The sequence below is a fragment of the Erpetoichthys calabaricus genome, chromosome 9 (assembly GCF_900747795.2).
Source record: "Erpetoichthys calabaricus chromosome 9, fErpCal1.3, whole genome shotgun sequence".
NCBI lineage: Eukaryota > Metazoa > Chordata > Cladistia > Polypteriformes > Polypteridae > Erpetoichthys > Erpetoichthys calabaricus.
Genome location: NC_041402.2, coordinates 73,034,357 through 73,051,758, shown reverse-complemented (window position 1 = coordinate 73,051,758; position 17,402 = coordinate 73,034,357). Strand labels below are relative to the sequence as shown.

Genomic DNA, 17,402 nt, shown 5'->3' with positions numbered 1-17,402 from the left:
TAAAACCTAAAGCACTTCATACACATCTTTGATCCATCTGTTTTCTGAACCTGCTTTTTGCAATGGTTCTCCTAACAGTGTGTCTTTGGTCACTGTCTAGATCCACCACAAAAAATTCACCAGTTCCTTTTCTACCAAAGAGGTACACATTTAATCCAGCGCATACTATGGCAAAATCATCCTTCAGTCAAATGTTGCTCAAATGCACACCAATGACAGGATGATATAAGCATCATACTTGACAGTGAGAGACAAGACTGATGGATGTGTGTAGTTTTATATTTGTCAGGAAAAATTTCAGCTTGTTTCTAGATAACACAAAAACCTTCACCACTTATAGTACTTCGAGGCAACACTTGACAAATGTAAACCTTATAGACATGGGATAGGTTTTAACTCCCAAGCATTTTTCAACCAGGCCAACTATCTTTCCACATTCCAATAAAGACCTTTTGTTGAATGTCTTTAAAAATGCTGAGCCACCATTGTCTTTAGCCAGCTTCTACGACTATTTCAGAATATTGCATTTGTTTCAAACGTTTTTACCTAAATGCAAAAAGAACAGCATAGTCTAGACAACACTTGAGGCTGGAGGAATGTTCAAGGTGGTTCAAGCGATTCCTCAGATGTATGCTTATTCAGAAATCATCTCCATTATGAGGCTCTATTCTATTCCAAAGTCGCTACAAAACTGTGACAACTACTCTATAAACCTATAGAACTATGAGAACGCCACCCATTTCCTTTTGTAAGATCTTAAAGGTTTTAAAGAATTGTATCCACTAAATTTTTCACATTAAGGGAAAACATCAGTTGATTGTTATTTATTAAGAAGATACTCTCTCAGCATACTTAGGCTTGAAATTAAAAAGGAGGAATAATTTAATCGGATGTCTGTTATACTGATGAATGATTAATATCTTCTCTGTGATATGTTAAAGTGTATAATTACTTGAAGAAATGTAATTTTTCCATACCAACTGATTAAGTTTAAGTCAAATATGCGATTACTGGACACGATCCAAAAAAAACCAAACAAAACAAAAAACCCCACACACTGTACTCATTACAGAAAGGGCTAGAATATATTTAAAGATTCATATTTTCAAGCGTGTTAATAGGTTTACATACTTACCTCTCTATCTAGTCCAGCTGCGATGACACTAATGGTCCCAGTATCTTGATTAATGGTAAACATTTGTGGATAGGGTACAAGTGGGGTCTGGCTCAGAATTGAAAACTTAAACATTCCATTGTCTGTAGTAGGATCATCTTTATCAATAGCGGTTACAGTCATAACCGATGTGCCTACGAAAAGTAACACATCTTCATATTTACAGACATCTTACCCAAATTATATACAGTACTTGGTCATTTGCTTTTATTTCCTACTTCGCTCTCCATGTATAGATGAAAAGAAATAGTACCGAGACTTAACACCACCACTGAAAGCCAAGTTAACAATTTCCAGAAGACTTTCAGATAAGATCAAAAATTAAATTTGCCATTAGTGTTAAAGTGAATTAACCTTCATAGTAACAGTTAAAATTGCCAAAAGACAACTGTATGTTTAAAGACTACGTATTAAATAGTTTCCATTTTACATATTTGGCAATATCAAAAATTATAATCAAACTGGATACCTGGCTGTGATCCTTCGCTTACATTTCCTACAAAGGTGTTGCTGATAAATGCAGGTTTGTTATCATTTTGATCCAGCACAATTACAGTAATTTCCATAGGATCCTCTGCTATATTCCCACTTATTGAAACAGCATGTACAGTAAGCTATAAACAAAAAAACAATCAGGAACTCAAGTTTTATGACAATCCATGCAGTACATACAAATAGTACGAGGCATGCTGGAAACTTACCAAATATTCAGACTGCTTCTCTCGGTCTAGGGGTTCAGTTACTAGTAACCAGCCACTGTCTCTATCCATTTTGAATAGTCCTGTTGGGGGTAAATCAGCACCTGGTCCAGTTATGCTATAATGTATAATGGATTCCTTCGACTTGCTGGATTTAATCTAAGGGAAATATATTCAAATATTTAGTGCAACAGAATAGTTAAATAAGGCCTGTTACATTTAAATAGTTTTGCCCCTTAAAACAGCAACAGAAACTCCATTAGGAGGAGTTATTTACTGTGTTAAGGAATATGAATTTACAAACCTGCACCACTTGTTTGGGAAATGTTCCCCTTTGATTTTCAGGAATATTAATGGGGGGAATCACCCACTCTCTCTTGTGTCTTTTAAGGCCAGAAGAATGAGGAAACATCACAATATTTTGAGATTCACTCTGCAAGATAGAAAGGGTTTTAAAAAAGGTCAAATGACATGTACTGCAATCAATATATTAGACAAAATGCAAGGTTTTTTTTTTATGTTTAACAACGCAAGGTTGTTAGAGGACATTTTTACTCTATTATGCGAAGTTCAATCACCATTGTTGAAGCCATGAGTCTCAAAATTCAGATAAAGTTCACTCTCTACCTGATCATTCTGTTCATGTCCTGTGTGATGGGGTCTTTGGTATTCCACAGTGATACGGCTGGTAATTTTTTTGTTCAATGAATCCCATCCATGAATGAAAAAGCTTATATGTCCATGGTGCAATTTAACGTCACGTTTCACTTTAACTGTTCCATCCGTTTCCACTTTGAACCGATTATCATCAGAAATGAAAGGGAACCTTTTCTGATCTGTGCAGATGTCAAAACCCACTGAAAAAATAAAAAACAAAAGAAAAATGGGCAAGTGTCCAAAATTTGATTCAAAATTCTACTGTGCTGTTTTGAAGAAAAGGACACAAAGGATGCACGTTTATATGAAAGCTTTTCTAAATTTACCCTTTTGCACTTTACCTGCGCATTTCATACTGATGAAGATAAGCAGAATGCAATTCTCAAAGCAGCTTAAAAAAAAAAAGCTATTCTAGTATTTGACTTGCACAGGAGATAACAGGCAGGTGTAATGAGCCTGCCATCTCCTAAATTCCATCTGCACATCAATTTTATTTTTTCAAATCAACAATGCATAAAATACATTAAAAATTACCCCAGATTTAAAATCCTGGAGAGAACTTTGGTATAATGGCACCAGGGCTTTTGTCTGAGCAAGCTGTACAAGGTGGTGGATGGTGCCACTAGCACCTATATTTTGAGGCAGTAAGATGTGAAAGGCAGCTTCAACTCCATATATCCCAAATGGATGCAGCAAACAATAGATGGCATAGTAAGTGGGACAACACTATTCATGTTTTACTTTACATTTTAACCGATCAACATTTATTGTAAAAACCGATTCTGAAAAATACGGGACAACAATCATGTTAAAGAAAACATTTCTGCTTCGTTTCCCAAATCCTCCCCACAGGTAGCAAATTAAGAGGCCCATTATAAATCAGTAAACAAGATGAGGCAGAAGTAAACACTCAATAACAGAGTATAAAAGGTAGGACACTATTAAAAAGCTTCCCATGTGTAACAACTGGCAGCAAAAGTTCACTACACAGAACTAAACATTGCTACCCACTGCAGGAGTAAATGGCCCATAAGTGCTTCACATTGCAAGGAGCAGGCTGCCCTTATTTCTCATAAGTGCTGAAGTCTCAAAAAAAAAAAAAAAAAAAAGTAAAAATATTCTACTATAGATGCAACGGTCTTAGATTAGCTTGCATTGATTAGGAGTTTGAGGAGGACTTTGGCTGATAGCAATCAGTTATTCATGGTTTTGATGGCATTTTCCTCCTTTCAATGGAAGCACATCTGAAAAACTAAGCATTCAGGTTCCCTTCTGACAATGACGCTGAAGGTAGTGTTTTAAGAAAAAATTGCATTGGACTCCAGATTCGACTTATTTAGATGGTTGTACACAGGCTACTCTCCCCAATATATTTACTGACATTCCTAGAATTAGTTTTTCAGCATATTACTGCCACAAAACAAACAATACTTCACTTAGCTTTCACACAGCAACCAAGATACTACTTGTTCTTTGTGAAACCAACAATCATAAACCGATCAACTAATTGAATATTAGTGTTGTGGTGCATCATTTATGAACAACTGTAAATCAAATTAGCTAGGATTATTTACTTTGTCCTCAGTTTCAAACCGGTTCCATAAGCATGAGTGACTTTAATGACAAGCAGTGTTTCTAGATCTCAAACCAACAGGCATATTTGGGACAAATAAAAACTGGACGTTTGCTGGATGAAAAGTGCATCCCAAAAAAAAACAAAAAAACCAAACAAAGAAAACGTGATTTCAAGTTGTCTGAGGAAGAAAGTTAGTAGTTCTTCCCAATACTGGGTATACCTAAGTGATTAGTGAATTCATTCATTATGGAATGCAAAATGAAGGTATCCTTTTATCCTGCATTTTCTTGGTGCTTGTAACAACTGAGCATCTGGATTCACAAGCCTGACAACAGGCATTAGAACGAAATTACTACAGTTCCAATTAATTGCATCTTACCTACTAAATATTCAAGAGATGGCTACACCTATGTTCAAACTGAAAAATGTCTTGAGGTAGGGACATGGGTGTAACTTCATTAGGGTTTGTCACTATACAAACAATTCTAATTTATTTGGAAAAAAGACATTTTTCAACAGCCAAACAGTTGCTCTGCAGTCATTTTACTAGTACTGGGTGGTATACCGGTTCATACTGAACACAGTTTATTTTTGTTATGATATGGATTTTTTTTATACCGCAACACCGGTTTAAACTGCCTAAACATTTGGAATGTGGTGCAGCGGGAAACTGTTTAAGGGGGGACCTTTTTCACTGCTACACCGCTAAACACATGCAATGGAGTACATATGTTAGTGGAGGTGTTGGGCTGTGAAAATGGACAGAGAACATTCCGAAACTGAAACTGTAGCAGACGATAAAGTTGAAAATGATGACACAGAAGAACTTTTGCTGGAAAAAGGAGTCACGTCTTTTGTCTGGAGATACTTTAGATTTAAAAAGGTCAGATGTGGACCATTATGTTCAAATGTGTGAATACTGTTTTTATACTATACTGTTTCTATACTACTGGATAATACTGAAAGCCAAGTTGTATTTTTTTCCAATGCTGTGTAATGTACCTGGGTACTGTGTAATAGTGTGACGACCTGTTGACTTTATTGGACATTTCCACTTTAATGTCGATGCTTATGACAAGAAAATCGACATTTCTACTTTATTCTCTCCGTTTGTCAAGATTAAAGTCGACATGTTGACTTTATTCTCGTAATTTATTAAAATAGAACATTGTAAACTAAACACCTTAAAATGAATATTTAATTTACTAGATTTTCTCAAACCCCGTCATAAGTTATGTAGCAAATTAAATGCTTTGTGTTGTGCTCCCAAAGCCATGTTAATCACTACGTGCTTCTTAAACTGACTTACTCTTGCACTAAGAGGAGGTGCAGGCAGCACACAGAATACATTAATTTTATGATATTCCTGCTCCCTGAACATTTAGAATGCCAAGATAAATACTTGATATAAATTTTCATGATGAAATGCATTAAAGCATGTATTAATCATGTGGGGGCACGGTGATGTGGAGGTTGCATTGTTGTCTCGCAGCAATGGGGTCCCGGGTGTTCCCTGCTTTGGACATGCAGGTTTTTCTGGTGGGCTTACTCGCCATGCTTCAGTTTCCTTTCAAAGTCATGTAGGATGGGGGGTTGTGTTATACTATATTAACCCTGCTAGTGTATGTATTGCTCGTATTCATCCTGCGATGTGCTGGCGCAACGTTCAGGATTTCCTCCTGCCTTGCACACAACGCTTGCTGGGATGGGCGCAACCCTGAATGGACGGCATAGTTAAACATGTATAACAAAGATTTTTTTTGAAATATTTGAACACTATGTGGTCTAAGTTTATACTAGTTTTAATTTCACAAAGACGTTTATCGTGTGGCGATTGGTTATGTGGAGAAAGAAAAAGGAAGGATAAGAACTGGGGGCTTGGTACGTCAGAAAGAGACAGCACGCATGCAATAAAGAAAGCGTGCTCAGAAGAACATCCACTGAATTCTGTGTTCGTGTCTTTGACCACCAGATCACGAACCCAACATTTACACAATATTTAAGTTAAACCTGTGCGATACCCATTCATACATCCAGTTTTTTGGAACCTCATCACACCTGCCATAAAGTTCTCTACATTGAACGTACACCTAGGGACCTCTTACTGCGAGAGAGCAGCACTACTGTGCATATTTAATATGTGTTTTAATGCATTTCATCACGAACAATTATCTTAGCATTCTACATTTTCAGAGAGCAGGAATATCATGAAGTGAATGTATTCAGTGCGGCGATCGCTGCCTCTTAGTGCAAGAGGAAGTCAGTTTAGAAGAACGTAGCAATTAACAACTGGGTCGGGGAACACTTCACTAGATTTTCTCAAACCCCGTCATAAGTTAAACACTGATTTTAGGATGAAGTTTAGTTTACATCATTCTACTTTAATGACAAAAACTACGAGAATTAAGTGGAAATGTCGACTTTAATCAACAGTTTTTTTTTCTTCACCATGGTCCTAATACGATTCCGTAGGGCTATACCACAGATAGCATTATAAATGCAAGTTGCAGTTTTATTTTTTATGTATATAGCTTAGCTTGAAGCAAGGTCCATATTAATGCAGTTTGCCTTAATGATGGTTCAGTTGGTAAAGATGTCATCACCAAGTTGCACTTGTTTTGTTTTATTCTTATTTGGTGAATACTGTATAATGCCATTAGGCTTGAAGTCTTGGAAGTAATAGTATTACTGGAAGTTGCGCTATTATTTATTTTATTGTTATTATTTATTAGTTTAAATATTATGCAGTTTAATGGTAGTTTAAAAAATGACTAACATGTCAGTGGACAGAGATTGTTAACATTAACAGAAAGTGTAGATGGTTTACAAAAAATAACTTACTATTTATTCCTTTTCTAAGACATGTTCAGTACAGTACAACTTTTGACAAGCACCTCTGGATATTTTACTAAGTCTAAATGCCTCTTTGGATGGCTGAAAATGTCAAAATTTTAGTTTAAGTTGTTTGCAAAATGTGTTCAATAAAAAGATTCTATATTTTTACTGCATCTGTCATGCAATGAGATTCCTTCTCTTCATTAGTGCCACCCCCTTGAAAACTATCACTTTATGGGGCCATGCAAACCTGTATTAATACTTGTGTGCACATTAAAATATTTTTTTTTACAATTTACAATTCATGACAGTGGAATAGGTTATTCTTAGCCAGTCTACTGCAGTAATTGCAGTGTAAAACGTGATTAACATCCACTCATGCATGGGAAAAAAATACCGTTGAATACTGTGAAACCGGTATAATTTAGACAAATACTGTGATATAGAATTTTGGTCATACCGCCCAGCACTACTGCAACTTGCACATGCGTCGCGTTAATTTCTGAGGACCTGCTCAGATAATGCACCAAATGAACACTGGCAACACGTGGCAGCCATGATGCGTGTGAGTACGCGTTCTGAGCGTGAAGTATAAACGAGCCTTTAGGAGGTCAAGCTTTCAGTTATAAACTGCTCAACAGTAAACAAGTGCCTTAGCCAATCACAAAACAGAGGCACTCATATGGGTAGTTACAGCCAACTACGTTTAACATGTTTAAATGTCTGATCCCTAGTAACATGTTTCAAAAAAGGATGATTTTTTTTTTGTCTTTGCAGCAGCCTCCGGAAAAATTTAGATGTTCAAGTAATATTGAAACCTAGATCGTGAAAATTTTTGTTTAGTGCCAGCATGAACATCCAATTTCTGTAATACTATTTTCAATAGTGATAAAAAAATACTGTGCAAACTGTTTTAGCACTGCATTCAGATCAACATAGCCATATGACAATTGAACCAGTGTTTATTTTGAAGAGTGCATGAGAACCAAGCATGCAGCAGCATGTCCAAGTAATGTCAAGTCCACGTCAGATAACATTGAATTACTCATTTACACTATAGCAGCTGTTTATATCCAGCAGGTCACAAAAAGCTAAATTTTATTTTTTGAAAGACAAGGTTGGTTGGTTGGTTGGGAGCACATTGTCACATCCACCACATTACAAACTACCTGGATTGGGACCCAAGTGCAGGGGGTGTCACCTCAGCACCACACTGGAACAGTGAGTTTTTTTAAACCTCCAAGTTTTCCCTGTAAGTTGGAGGACCTGCCTGCAGGGCTGGAAGCAAATGCTCCAATTAAAGCTGTACATAACTAAGGAACAAAACTTCATTGATTTTCTTTGGAGAAACAAGGACACAGGCTGTGCACAATAAAACCTATTACACATATGGTACTCATGTACCAGTCAGATTTACTCAAGTTTCATTAGGATTATTCTGAACAAAGCTTACTAGTAACACTTAGACCCCCATTTCTCAAAGAAAGCCACTTGCTATGAAAAGGATCTGAAGCCCAATTGCATGGTGGGAGTAGCCAGCACCTTCAATTCTTTGGTCATCTATAATATTCATTTATGCTCCGAGTGTATGACCTGCAGTTGCAATGAAAATGATCAGTCAGCCTGTGCAGTATGTTTCACTGGCATTAGGAAAAGAACACGGCAACATCTGTCTGCTAGACCAGGGGTGGGCAGATTCAGTCCTGGAGGGCCGCAGTGGTTGCAGGTTTTTGTTCCAACCCAGTTGCTTAATTAAAAAACAATCCTTGTCAATTATTTAATTGCATGGCTTGTTAGTGCTTTAACTCTGCCATGTCAGGTCATTCTCATATCCTAGATTTATTTTCCTTTCTAAGGATATCATCCAAATGATTTGAAGTCTAAAACAGATGAGTAATTCTCAGTGCTTCACTTTTTTCTCTTCACTTTCTTTCCAGGTATTTAATTAAACCAAATAGTGCGTGATAAATATACACAGGTGTAAATGAAAACAAGCTAAATGGAGAAATGCTGGTCTCTTTTGTCATTTGCATGGTATTGCTAATTAGGAGCAATTAAAAACCAAGAATACAGCTGTTTAAGACTAAAATAAGCAATAAGGGTTCAAAATCTTAACGAGCGAGACAACTAAAGTGAAGCTGAAGTGTTACTTGAGCAATAAGGACTTCTTATTAAGCAACTGGGTTGGAGCAAAAACCTGCAGCCACTGCGGCCCTCCAGGACTGACTCTGCCCACTCCTGTGCTAGACTGCATGCCCACATAAGTGTTCTTTTTCTGTCAGCCATGAGAAGGACCTGAAGCCACATCATGCTGCCAAGGTAGCCGGCACCTCAACTTTTCTTGTATATGTAGAGATTACATAATTGTATGAATGCCAACTTGTGAAACAAAACATGTACCTATTCCAATTTAAAGCTTATTTGATAGTGTTATTTTGTGTGTGTACCATGTAATTTCTTTGCATTGTTGATAAGTGAAACAGTATACTGTACATGCAATGTAGTTAATTCTGGAAAATCTAATTATCTTAACAGTTTATTCTAGCCCTGTCTAACTCATTCTTGTTTATAACAGGGGGGTGAGAGAAGCATAAATGTGTAAGCAATTAATGTTCTTCTGCCTTTGCAATGCTGCTTTTAACTCATTTTCAACTAAAAAAATTAAATGTAGATAAAGTTCAGGCAATCCAAAAAATACAGAAAATGTCAATTCACAAACAATACAAAACATATGAAACAGAATTCGTGGAATTAAATGGACAAAAGTAAATCTGTAGTGCAAATCAGAAAGGTTTGGTATTTTAATTTAAAAATTAAAATGGATCTCTTACCAGAAAAATAAAACAATGATTTCATTGATTGCAATACATTAAATTAGTTCAAACCACCACTGTAATTATCGATAAAACATTTTCCGTTGACAAAATAAATGTACAACAATGAAAAACAAACTTGTTAGTATTTGTATTCAATTAACAGGTATTCTTGTCTACATTTGAACACTAACAGTAAATTGGTAAATTTCACCAATGAATATGAAAAAGATTTCACAAAAAAACACACTTAAGTCCACCTATCCATCCCTCCAACCTGCTATAAAACAAATTTCAAATCTTTTTTGTGGTCAGTAATATACCACTTCCAGTCACTTCATCAAGATCAAATTTTATCCCTAGCAATAAGTAATGATCATACAAAATTAATGTAATTAATGTAATGTAAATGTAACCGTAGTAATGCATATGTAATAGTGCCGATACCTGTTAAGCTATCATATCCAGTTATCCGATTAAGGTGAAATTCTATATCTGTGTGTTTGATACCCTAACTAAATGATAAAAGTTCAATTTTTCCCTTCTTATCATGCAATTTCACAGAAGAACTACTATACAAAATTTTAAATTGTTAAACTATGTACCAGTATATTTTAAAAATTGTGATATATGTTCATGTATAGTACCACTTCCAGTTGACTTAGTTTTCTATCAACTTTTGGGCAACTTAACATTTTGATACAACACACAAATGCCAAATTTTCATTTATCTAGTTCAAAGTGTACAAGCTATTCTGTTTCCATACACACACACACACATTATTATATATATATATATATATATATATATATATATATATATATATATACACATACACACACACATCACATATATATACGTACATATATATAAATATATAAATAAATAAATAAATAATTGCAAAAATAGTCAATGTGTTCAGGGGCACATGAAATTTGAGGATTCACCTAAATCTAGAGGCTAAATTTTTTCACAATTACTATACTCTACACTACATATATGAGAAAGTAACAATGAACAGTTGACACATGTGGTCTATGGTTTAATTATAAAAAAAACCCACTAAAACGGGACATAAGGCTTTTGTTTACATGGTTATGGAGAGGAGCATAAAAAAAAAGTTTAAATAAAACGGAATCTGCATCAACCTATTATGTAATACAAGGGGGCTTTGCTCGCCTACCCCCGGTGTTTTGAACCCTTGCTCGCTGGGTAGCCACGTGTGAGGATGACGCACGTTTAATACGGAGAGCTCGCCCGTGTCACTCTGGGGCTCTCCACTGTTAACACGGAGCCCCGTACGTACCCGATTATATTTTCCCTTTTTTGAGTAATAATTTTCATTTGTTTGCGATACCCTGATGTTTATCGTACTGTTAATAATGCATAACTGTAATGTGATTCACCTATGCCGTATAGATTGGATGTGTGAGGATGACGTATGTTTAATACGGAGCGTTCGCCCATGTCACTGTGGGTCTCTCCACTGTTAATACGAAGCTCTTTCCGAACTATTATGCGGTGCATTGTGGAGCACTGCGGACTCTGTAGTGTTTCCTGTTTCACTTCGTATATCGTTTAGTCGAGCGGTTTCTTTTTGGAGGAGTCTCTGCCTGGTTTGCGTCATTTCAGACGCACGTTGTAGGCAATTGCGTTCATTAATTATATCCAGGCAGGCGTGAGTTTGTATCTCGGTCACTCGAGCTGTGTCGTGTTGAACCCGTGCCTGCTTTGCTTATGCAGTTTGAGACGCGCATTGTCGGAGTCCACGTTCATTAGATCTACGCATTAGTGCCACTCACAATATGGCGGCCACGCCTGCGCATTCCGTATTATGCCGGTTCTTACCATGCTGTGTAGGCGCATTTGCCTTTTGTACTTTACTGGGCTTTGACGCCCGATGTAGGCGCCTGAACCTTCAGGGTCTGTATCCACTGTGTGGTGTGGACGTTTAACTGTCGTTGGTCCGGCCTTTATATTCTGTATCTCGGTGTGCATGTGTTTAGTGCCTAGGTGTTTTTGTAGCTGTTGCATTCCAGGTTTCATCATCTGTAACCCGCTCTCCATGTGTTCGTCCCCGTTCTTTAATCCCTTTATGAAGTTTTACTTTGTTTCCTACTCTGTGTTTTATTTCTGACCTCGCTTTATCCTGCTTGCGGCATGTCAGACGGTTCGTAGTCTCTGTCGTTGTACTCTGGGGAGGGGGGCTTTGTTCTGTCACCTGCTCTTCATGTGTTTGTCCCTGTTGTTTATCCTCTTTATGAGGTTTTACTTTGTTTCCTACTCTGACGGTTCGTAGTTTCTCCCGTTTTGCTCTGTTGCGGTGGGGGTGGGGGTGGGGCTTTGTGTGGTGCCTGTGCATGTGCGTCTTTTGCGTTCACGGGCACGACCCTGCATCCATATCCGGTTTACCATTCTCGTTTAGTAATATGGATAGAATTTGTAATTCCTAGAAAATATAGAACAGTAAAATTCATGTACATCTGTATTTTGCTGCTTAATATAAACAAGTACTTTTATAACCTTGTCAATGTACCAGAGCTTTTAATCAAAGTTTTTTTCAACTTAGCCTCTGAATACCAAACACACCCCAGAGTAAACCATTCGGACTTAAGCCTGCAAAATATCCACATAACTATAAAGGACAGCTATGCATGATCTGAAATACCTGCAGTCTCATCTTTTTAACAAACACATAAATAAAAGGTTTATTTAGTAGAAACACTAATACACTAACCACATATTAGAACAATCTAGATAAGAACAGGCCATTCAGCTCAACAAAGCATGTCAGTCCTATCCACTTAAAAAAAAACTAAGTCTAGTTTAAAAGTTCCTAAAGTCCAACTCTCTACCACACTACTTGGTAACCAGAGTAAAGTATGGTTCTCTGTGTAAAGAAAAAAACTTCCTAATGTTTGTATGAAATTTACCCTTAAGTTCCCAGCTGTGCCACCATGATCTTGATTAACTCTTTTTAAATTAAGTTGGTGTCAAGTCCACTATGACTCCTAAATCCTTCTCATAGTCATATGGTGTACTTTCAATTTTCAAACCTGTTCATTAAGTAAACTCAACATTTTAACTTCCTACATGTAACTCTACATTTACTTAAATTTCACTAGCATGAATCTGCCTAAGCCTATATGCTCTCCAAGTCCCTCTGTAATGATTCAACAGATTCTAGATTTGCCAATCAACCTAGCTTGGAATCATCTGCAAACTTAACCAGCTTGTTATTTAAAATTCCTACCCAAATCATTTATTTTAAATTAAGTATAGCAGCAGCTCTAGTGCTGACCCCTGTGGAATATCACCTTAACATCAGCCAATTCTGACTGGGTTCCTCACACCATAACCTTCTGCTTCCTGTGTCTGAGGAAATTTTGCAACGACTACACACTACACCCTGAACTCCATTTCTTTTAGCTTGATGCCCAACCTCTGATGTACCACCTTATCAATTGCTATCTGAAACAACATACATATAAGCTCCACTTTAATCATTCTTTTGTTGCTTCCTCATAAAATACCAGCATGTTAATAAAAAACACTGCATCCCTTTTCTGAGCCCATGCTGACTATTCAGTAAAACTCCTGTTCTTATCACATGCTGCTCAGTCTAAAGCAACCTCCCCCCACCCAAGCCGGCCCCCAGAATTCCTTCATTTAAAATTTAACTGATGCATGTTAAGCTTACTGGGCTACAGTTGCTTGGATCTGCCAGATCATCCATTTTATACAACAGGTTAATATTTGCTATTTTCCAGTCCTTCAGAATTTCCCCAGTGTACAATGATAAAAATAAGTGTCCAGGGTTTACATATGCACTCGCTAACCTCATCAAGAACTCGAGGATAAACATTACCTGGTCCTGGCGATTTATTTGATTTAAAACCATTTAATCTAAGCAATACTTCTTTACAATTTCCAAATCACTCAGTACCCCCTTAGGAGTACCTTTTGCTGCTGGGAAGTAATTTACTTCCTCACATATGAAGAGTTTAAGAAAAATTAGTTTAGAGCATGTGTTATTTTATAGTCTCCATTTCTTAATCCCCTTTACTATTCCTGATGCACTCTGCCTCCTTGTCTGCTCTTTTAGTACTAAAACATTGATAGAATCTCCAAGTTGACCATCGCCCAATCTTCTATATTCCTCTCCAACTACCTTTTATTTTCTATAATATCCTTCTTAGTGGTTGCCCTTATCATAAACGCCCTATGATTCACATGGGAGTTAAAATTTTATATCAGAGTATTTTTCCCCTTTGCAGCTTCTTTTTCAGCTCTAACACGAGATTTCTCTTTTTTTTTTTTAAAAAAAAAATTCCCGAATACTTACAAATTTAGGTTTGTACCGGCTCTGCATTAGATATACTGTAAAACATTTTTAAACCTGTTCCACTGCTCCTTGACTGTCTCCACACTTAAAAGCTTATCCCAGTCCACCCTCTTTAGCATTTGCCGCACTTTATCAAAATTTGCCCTACCAAAAAAAATTATTATTTTTTTTTGCACCCTCACTCTTCCAAAACACTGACAATTGTATTATATTATGGTCACTTGACCTTAGTGGTTCAATCACCTTTATACCCTCAATTCCATATGGATTATTACAAGAGATTAAATGTAGACGGGCTTCTCTCTTCGTTGGTGCTTTAACATACTGCTGATTTATGTCTGAAAACTTCTCTTGTACTGTACTATTTGCAAGGTTAACCCAGTTAACATTTGGGTAGATACAAGTCCCACATACAGTCATGAAAAAGTCTGGGAACCCCTCTTAGCCTGCATAGTAATTTACTTTCAACAAAAAATATATATAAAAAGATCTGAAAACAAAGATTGTTCAGTATCACGGTCTACAAAAAGCTGTCTCAGAGGTTTAAACTGTCAGTTTCAACTGTAAGGAATGTAATCAGGAAATGGAAGGCCACAGGCACAGTTGCTATTAAACCCAGGTCTGGCAGGCCAAGAAAAATACAATCCTGTGTACATGCCGCTCCTGTGAGAATGGTTACAGAAAACCCACAGATCACCTGCAAGAACATCTTGCTGTAGATGGTGTATCTGTACATTGTTCTACAATTCTGCGCAATTTTCACAAAGAACATCTGTATGGCAAGGTGATGAGAAAGAAGCCTTTTCTGCACTCACGCCACAAACAGTCGCTCGTTGTATGCAAATGCTCATTTAGACAAGCCAGATTCATTTCGGAACAAAGTGCTTTGGACCGATGAGACAAAAATTGAGTTATTAGGTCATAACAAAAAGCGCTTTGCATGGCAGAAGAAGAACAACACATTCCAAGAAAAACACCTGCTACCTACCGTCAAATTTGGTGGAGGTTCCATCATGCTGTGGGGCTGTGTGGCTAGTTAAACTTGAGGGTTGGATGAATTCAACCCAATATCAACAAATTCTTCAGGATAATGTTCAAGCATCAGTCACAAAAATGAAGTTACGCAGGAGTTGGATATTCTAACAAGACAATGATCCAAAACACAGTTCAAAATCTGCAAAGGCATTCATGCAGAAGGAGAAGTACAATGTTCTGGAATGGCCGTCACAGTCCTCTGACTTGCATATCATTGAAAATCTACGGGATGATTTGAAGCAGGCTGTCCATGCTCGGCAGCCATCAAATTTAACTGAACTGGAGAGATTTTGTATGGAAGAATGGTCAAAAACACCACCATCCAGACACTCATCAAAGGCTATAGGAGGCGTCTAGCGGCTGTTTTATTTGCAAAAGGAGGCTCAACTAAGTATTGATGTAATATCTCTGTTGGGGTGTCCAAATTTATGCCCCGGTCTAATTTTGTTATGATGCATATTGCATATTTTCTGTTAATCCAATAAACTTAATGTAAGTGCTGAAATACTACTTTTTCCATAAGGCATGTCCTATATTAAAAGGAAGTTGATACTTTGAAAGCTCAGCCAAGAATAAGAGGGGTTCCCAAACTTTTTCATATGATTGTAACCAATTTCCCCTTGTAAACTTGCCTTTTAAGATTACTAAAAAGATGTAGATAGGCCAATGCAGACAGTAATTCCAATGCAAAAGACATTCCTAAAATATGGCCTCTTTCCTTAATGCTTTCCAGCTGAAGCCAGATACCCTCACAAAGATTGGGCTCATTGTCCAATTAAAGAGGACATGCATTTTAATTCTGTTTGACATAAATAGCAACCCAATTTTTCTGTTCTAGATTTCCTTTAACTCTTTTAGGGCGGATGTCGACTTTTGTCGACAGGAGGGGTTGAAGGCGAATGTCGACAAAAGTCGACATCCAGGGATAGGGGCGACAATCAGCTGTTAATGGCGACAAATCTCACTGTCACGTCACAGGCATTCCCTCTGTGCTTGGAGGAATGCTAGACTCGTTGACTCGGCAACTAAACATTGCGTGTGCGTGAGTTGCGAAATGTAAACAATGGCAAGATGGCATCGACATGTGAAAAGGGAGCGAAGCAAGTGCAGAAAAGAAAACACTCGGCAGACGATGTTTTGCGCATTATCGCGGAGTCAGACTCTTGATTTTTCAGAATCAGATTTTATTGGCAGTGATCAGGAGATCGAGCAAGAGAGTGAGAAGCAGGCCTCAGCTAATCAGACACCAGCCGATGCCGCGCCAGCAGATCTGCTGCCAGTTGAGTGCCTTCGCGCAGCCGATGCATCTACGGCAAGGTTCGCATGGGATAAATACACAGACATTGATCCGTTGAGAGCCGATCTGGCTACCGGAGTTTACAAGACGGCATGGCTTGCTGTTGGACACGACAGATCACCAGCTGCTGTACTTCAGGCTGCTGTCTCCTGATGCTGCTTTTCAGCTACTGTCAGACGAGACAAACAGGTAGGCAGAGATTTTTTTTGAATCGCGGGCTGCGTTTGCATCGCATTCTCGTTTTTCAAAGTGGAAACCCACAACGAAAGACGAGATGAAGCGCGCTGTGGCATTACAAATAGAGATGGGACAGAACTGGTGATATAACTTCAGGGAGTATTGGTCCAAACGTGTTTTGTCCCCTGGTGGCTTAGGTACGTGCTGCTGCAAAGTTTTATTCACTTCTGTAATAAACAGAGTCAAATCCCATGGGGTGAGCCAGGCTATAATGCCATACATAAAGTTCATAAAGTTTCAGAAGATGAAGAGGTGACAATACGGTTTTCATGCAGGCAGAAAACTTGGTGGCAGTGGCATGGCACGATGGCAAATGGGTGACTTGTCTCTCTACAGTACACACTAACAATATATGTGAGAAAGTGCAGCAACAGACAATTGAAAAATAGGCACCAAAGCAACACATATTGTAAGGAGTGCAATGTGGCAATGACTGAAATTGGCTGCTTTGAGCGAGATCAGACTTTGCTGTGTAAAATGTGATATGTATGTGAAATCATAGAGTATGCAGGCTCATACAACATGCAAGACAGTAACATTTGTCAAAAGTAAATATTTTTTGTTGATTTGATATGTTAAACAATTGCTTTGTGTTCTTTTTTAAAAAATGTTAGTTTTTGGAAAAATATTCAGCCCTGGGAGAAAAGAAACAAAAAAAAAATTAGCCCTAAAAGAGTTAAATAAAAAGTATATCCCTCTGCTCTACTTATCCCTATCCTTAATGAAGCCAGGTT

At 37.5% G+C, this 17,402-nt stretch overlaps 2 protein-coding genes and 1 long non-coding RNA gene across 31 annotated transcripts in view; 1 reads left to right on the top strand and 2 right to left on the bottom strand.

The window, feature by feature from the left end:
- cdh31 (cadherin 31) overlaps window positions 1–17,402 on the bottom strand; it is a 438,121-nt gene that overhangs the window by 15,833 nt on the left and 404,886 nt on the right. For 5 of the 29 annotated variants that reach the window (XM_051932038.1, XM_051932033.1, XM_051932027.1 and 2 more), the window contains 5 exons: window positions 2,500–2,729; window positions 2,177–2,305; window positions 1,876–2,031; window positions 1,644–1,788; window positions 1,136–1,308 (listed from right to left, as the gene is read on the bottom strand). The exons of 17 other annotated variants lie outside the window; for them this stretch is intronic. In XM_051932038.1, coding sequence (XP_051787998.1) covers window positions 1,136–1,308; window positions 1,644–1,788; window positions 1,876–2,031; window positions 2,177–2,305; window positions 2,500–2,729 — 833 coding nt within the window. The remainder of the gene's footprint in view (window positions 1–1,135; window positions 1,309–1,643; window positions 1,789–1,875; window positions 2,032–2,176; window positions 2,306–2,499; window positions 2,730–17,402) is intronic. 7 more of the 29 variants (XM_051932039.1, XM_051932037.1, XM_051932031.1 and 4 more) reach the window with 4 other exon arrangements.
- Window positions 1–17,402, top strand: part of LOC127529178 (uncharacterized) — a 412,696-nt gene that overhangs the window by 42,875 nt on the left and 352,419 nt on the right. The gene's annotated exons all lie outside the window — the stretch shown is intronic.
- Window positions 1–17,402, bottom strand: part of snai3 (snail family zinc finger 3) — a 178,552-nt gene that overhangs the window by 42,513 nt on the left and 118,637 nt on the right. The gene's annotated exons all lie outside the window — the stretch shown is intronic.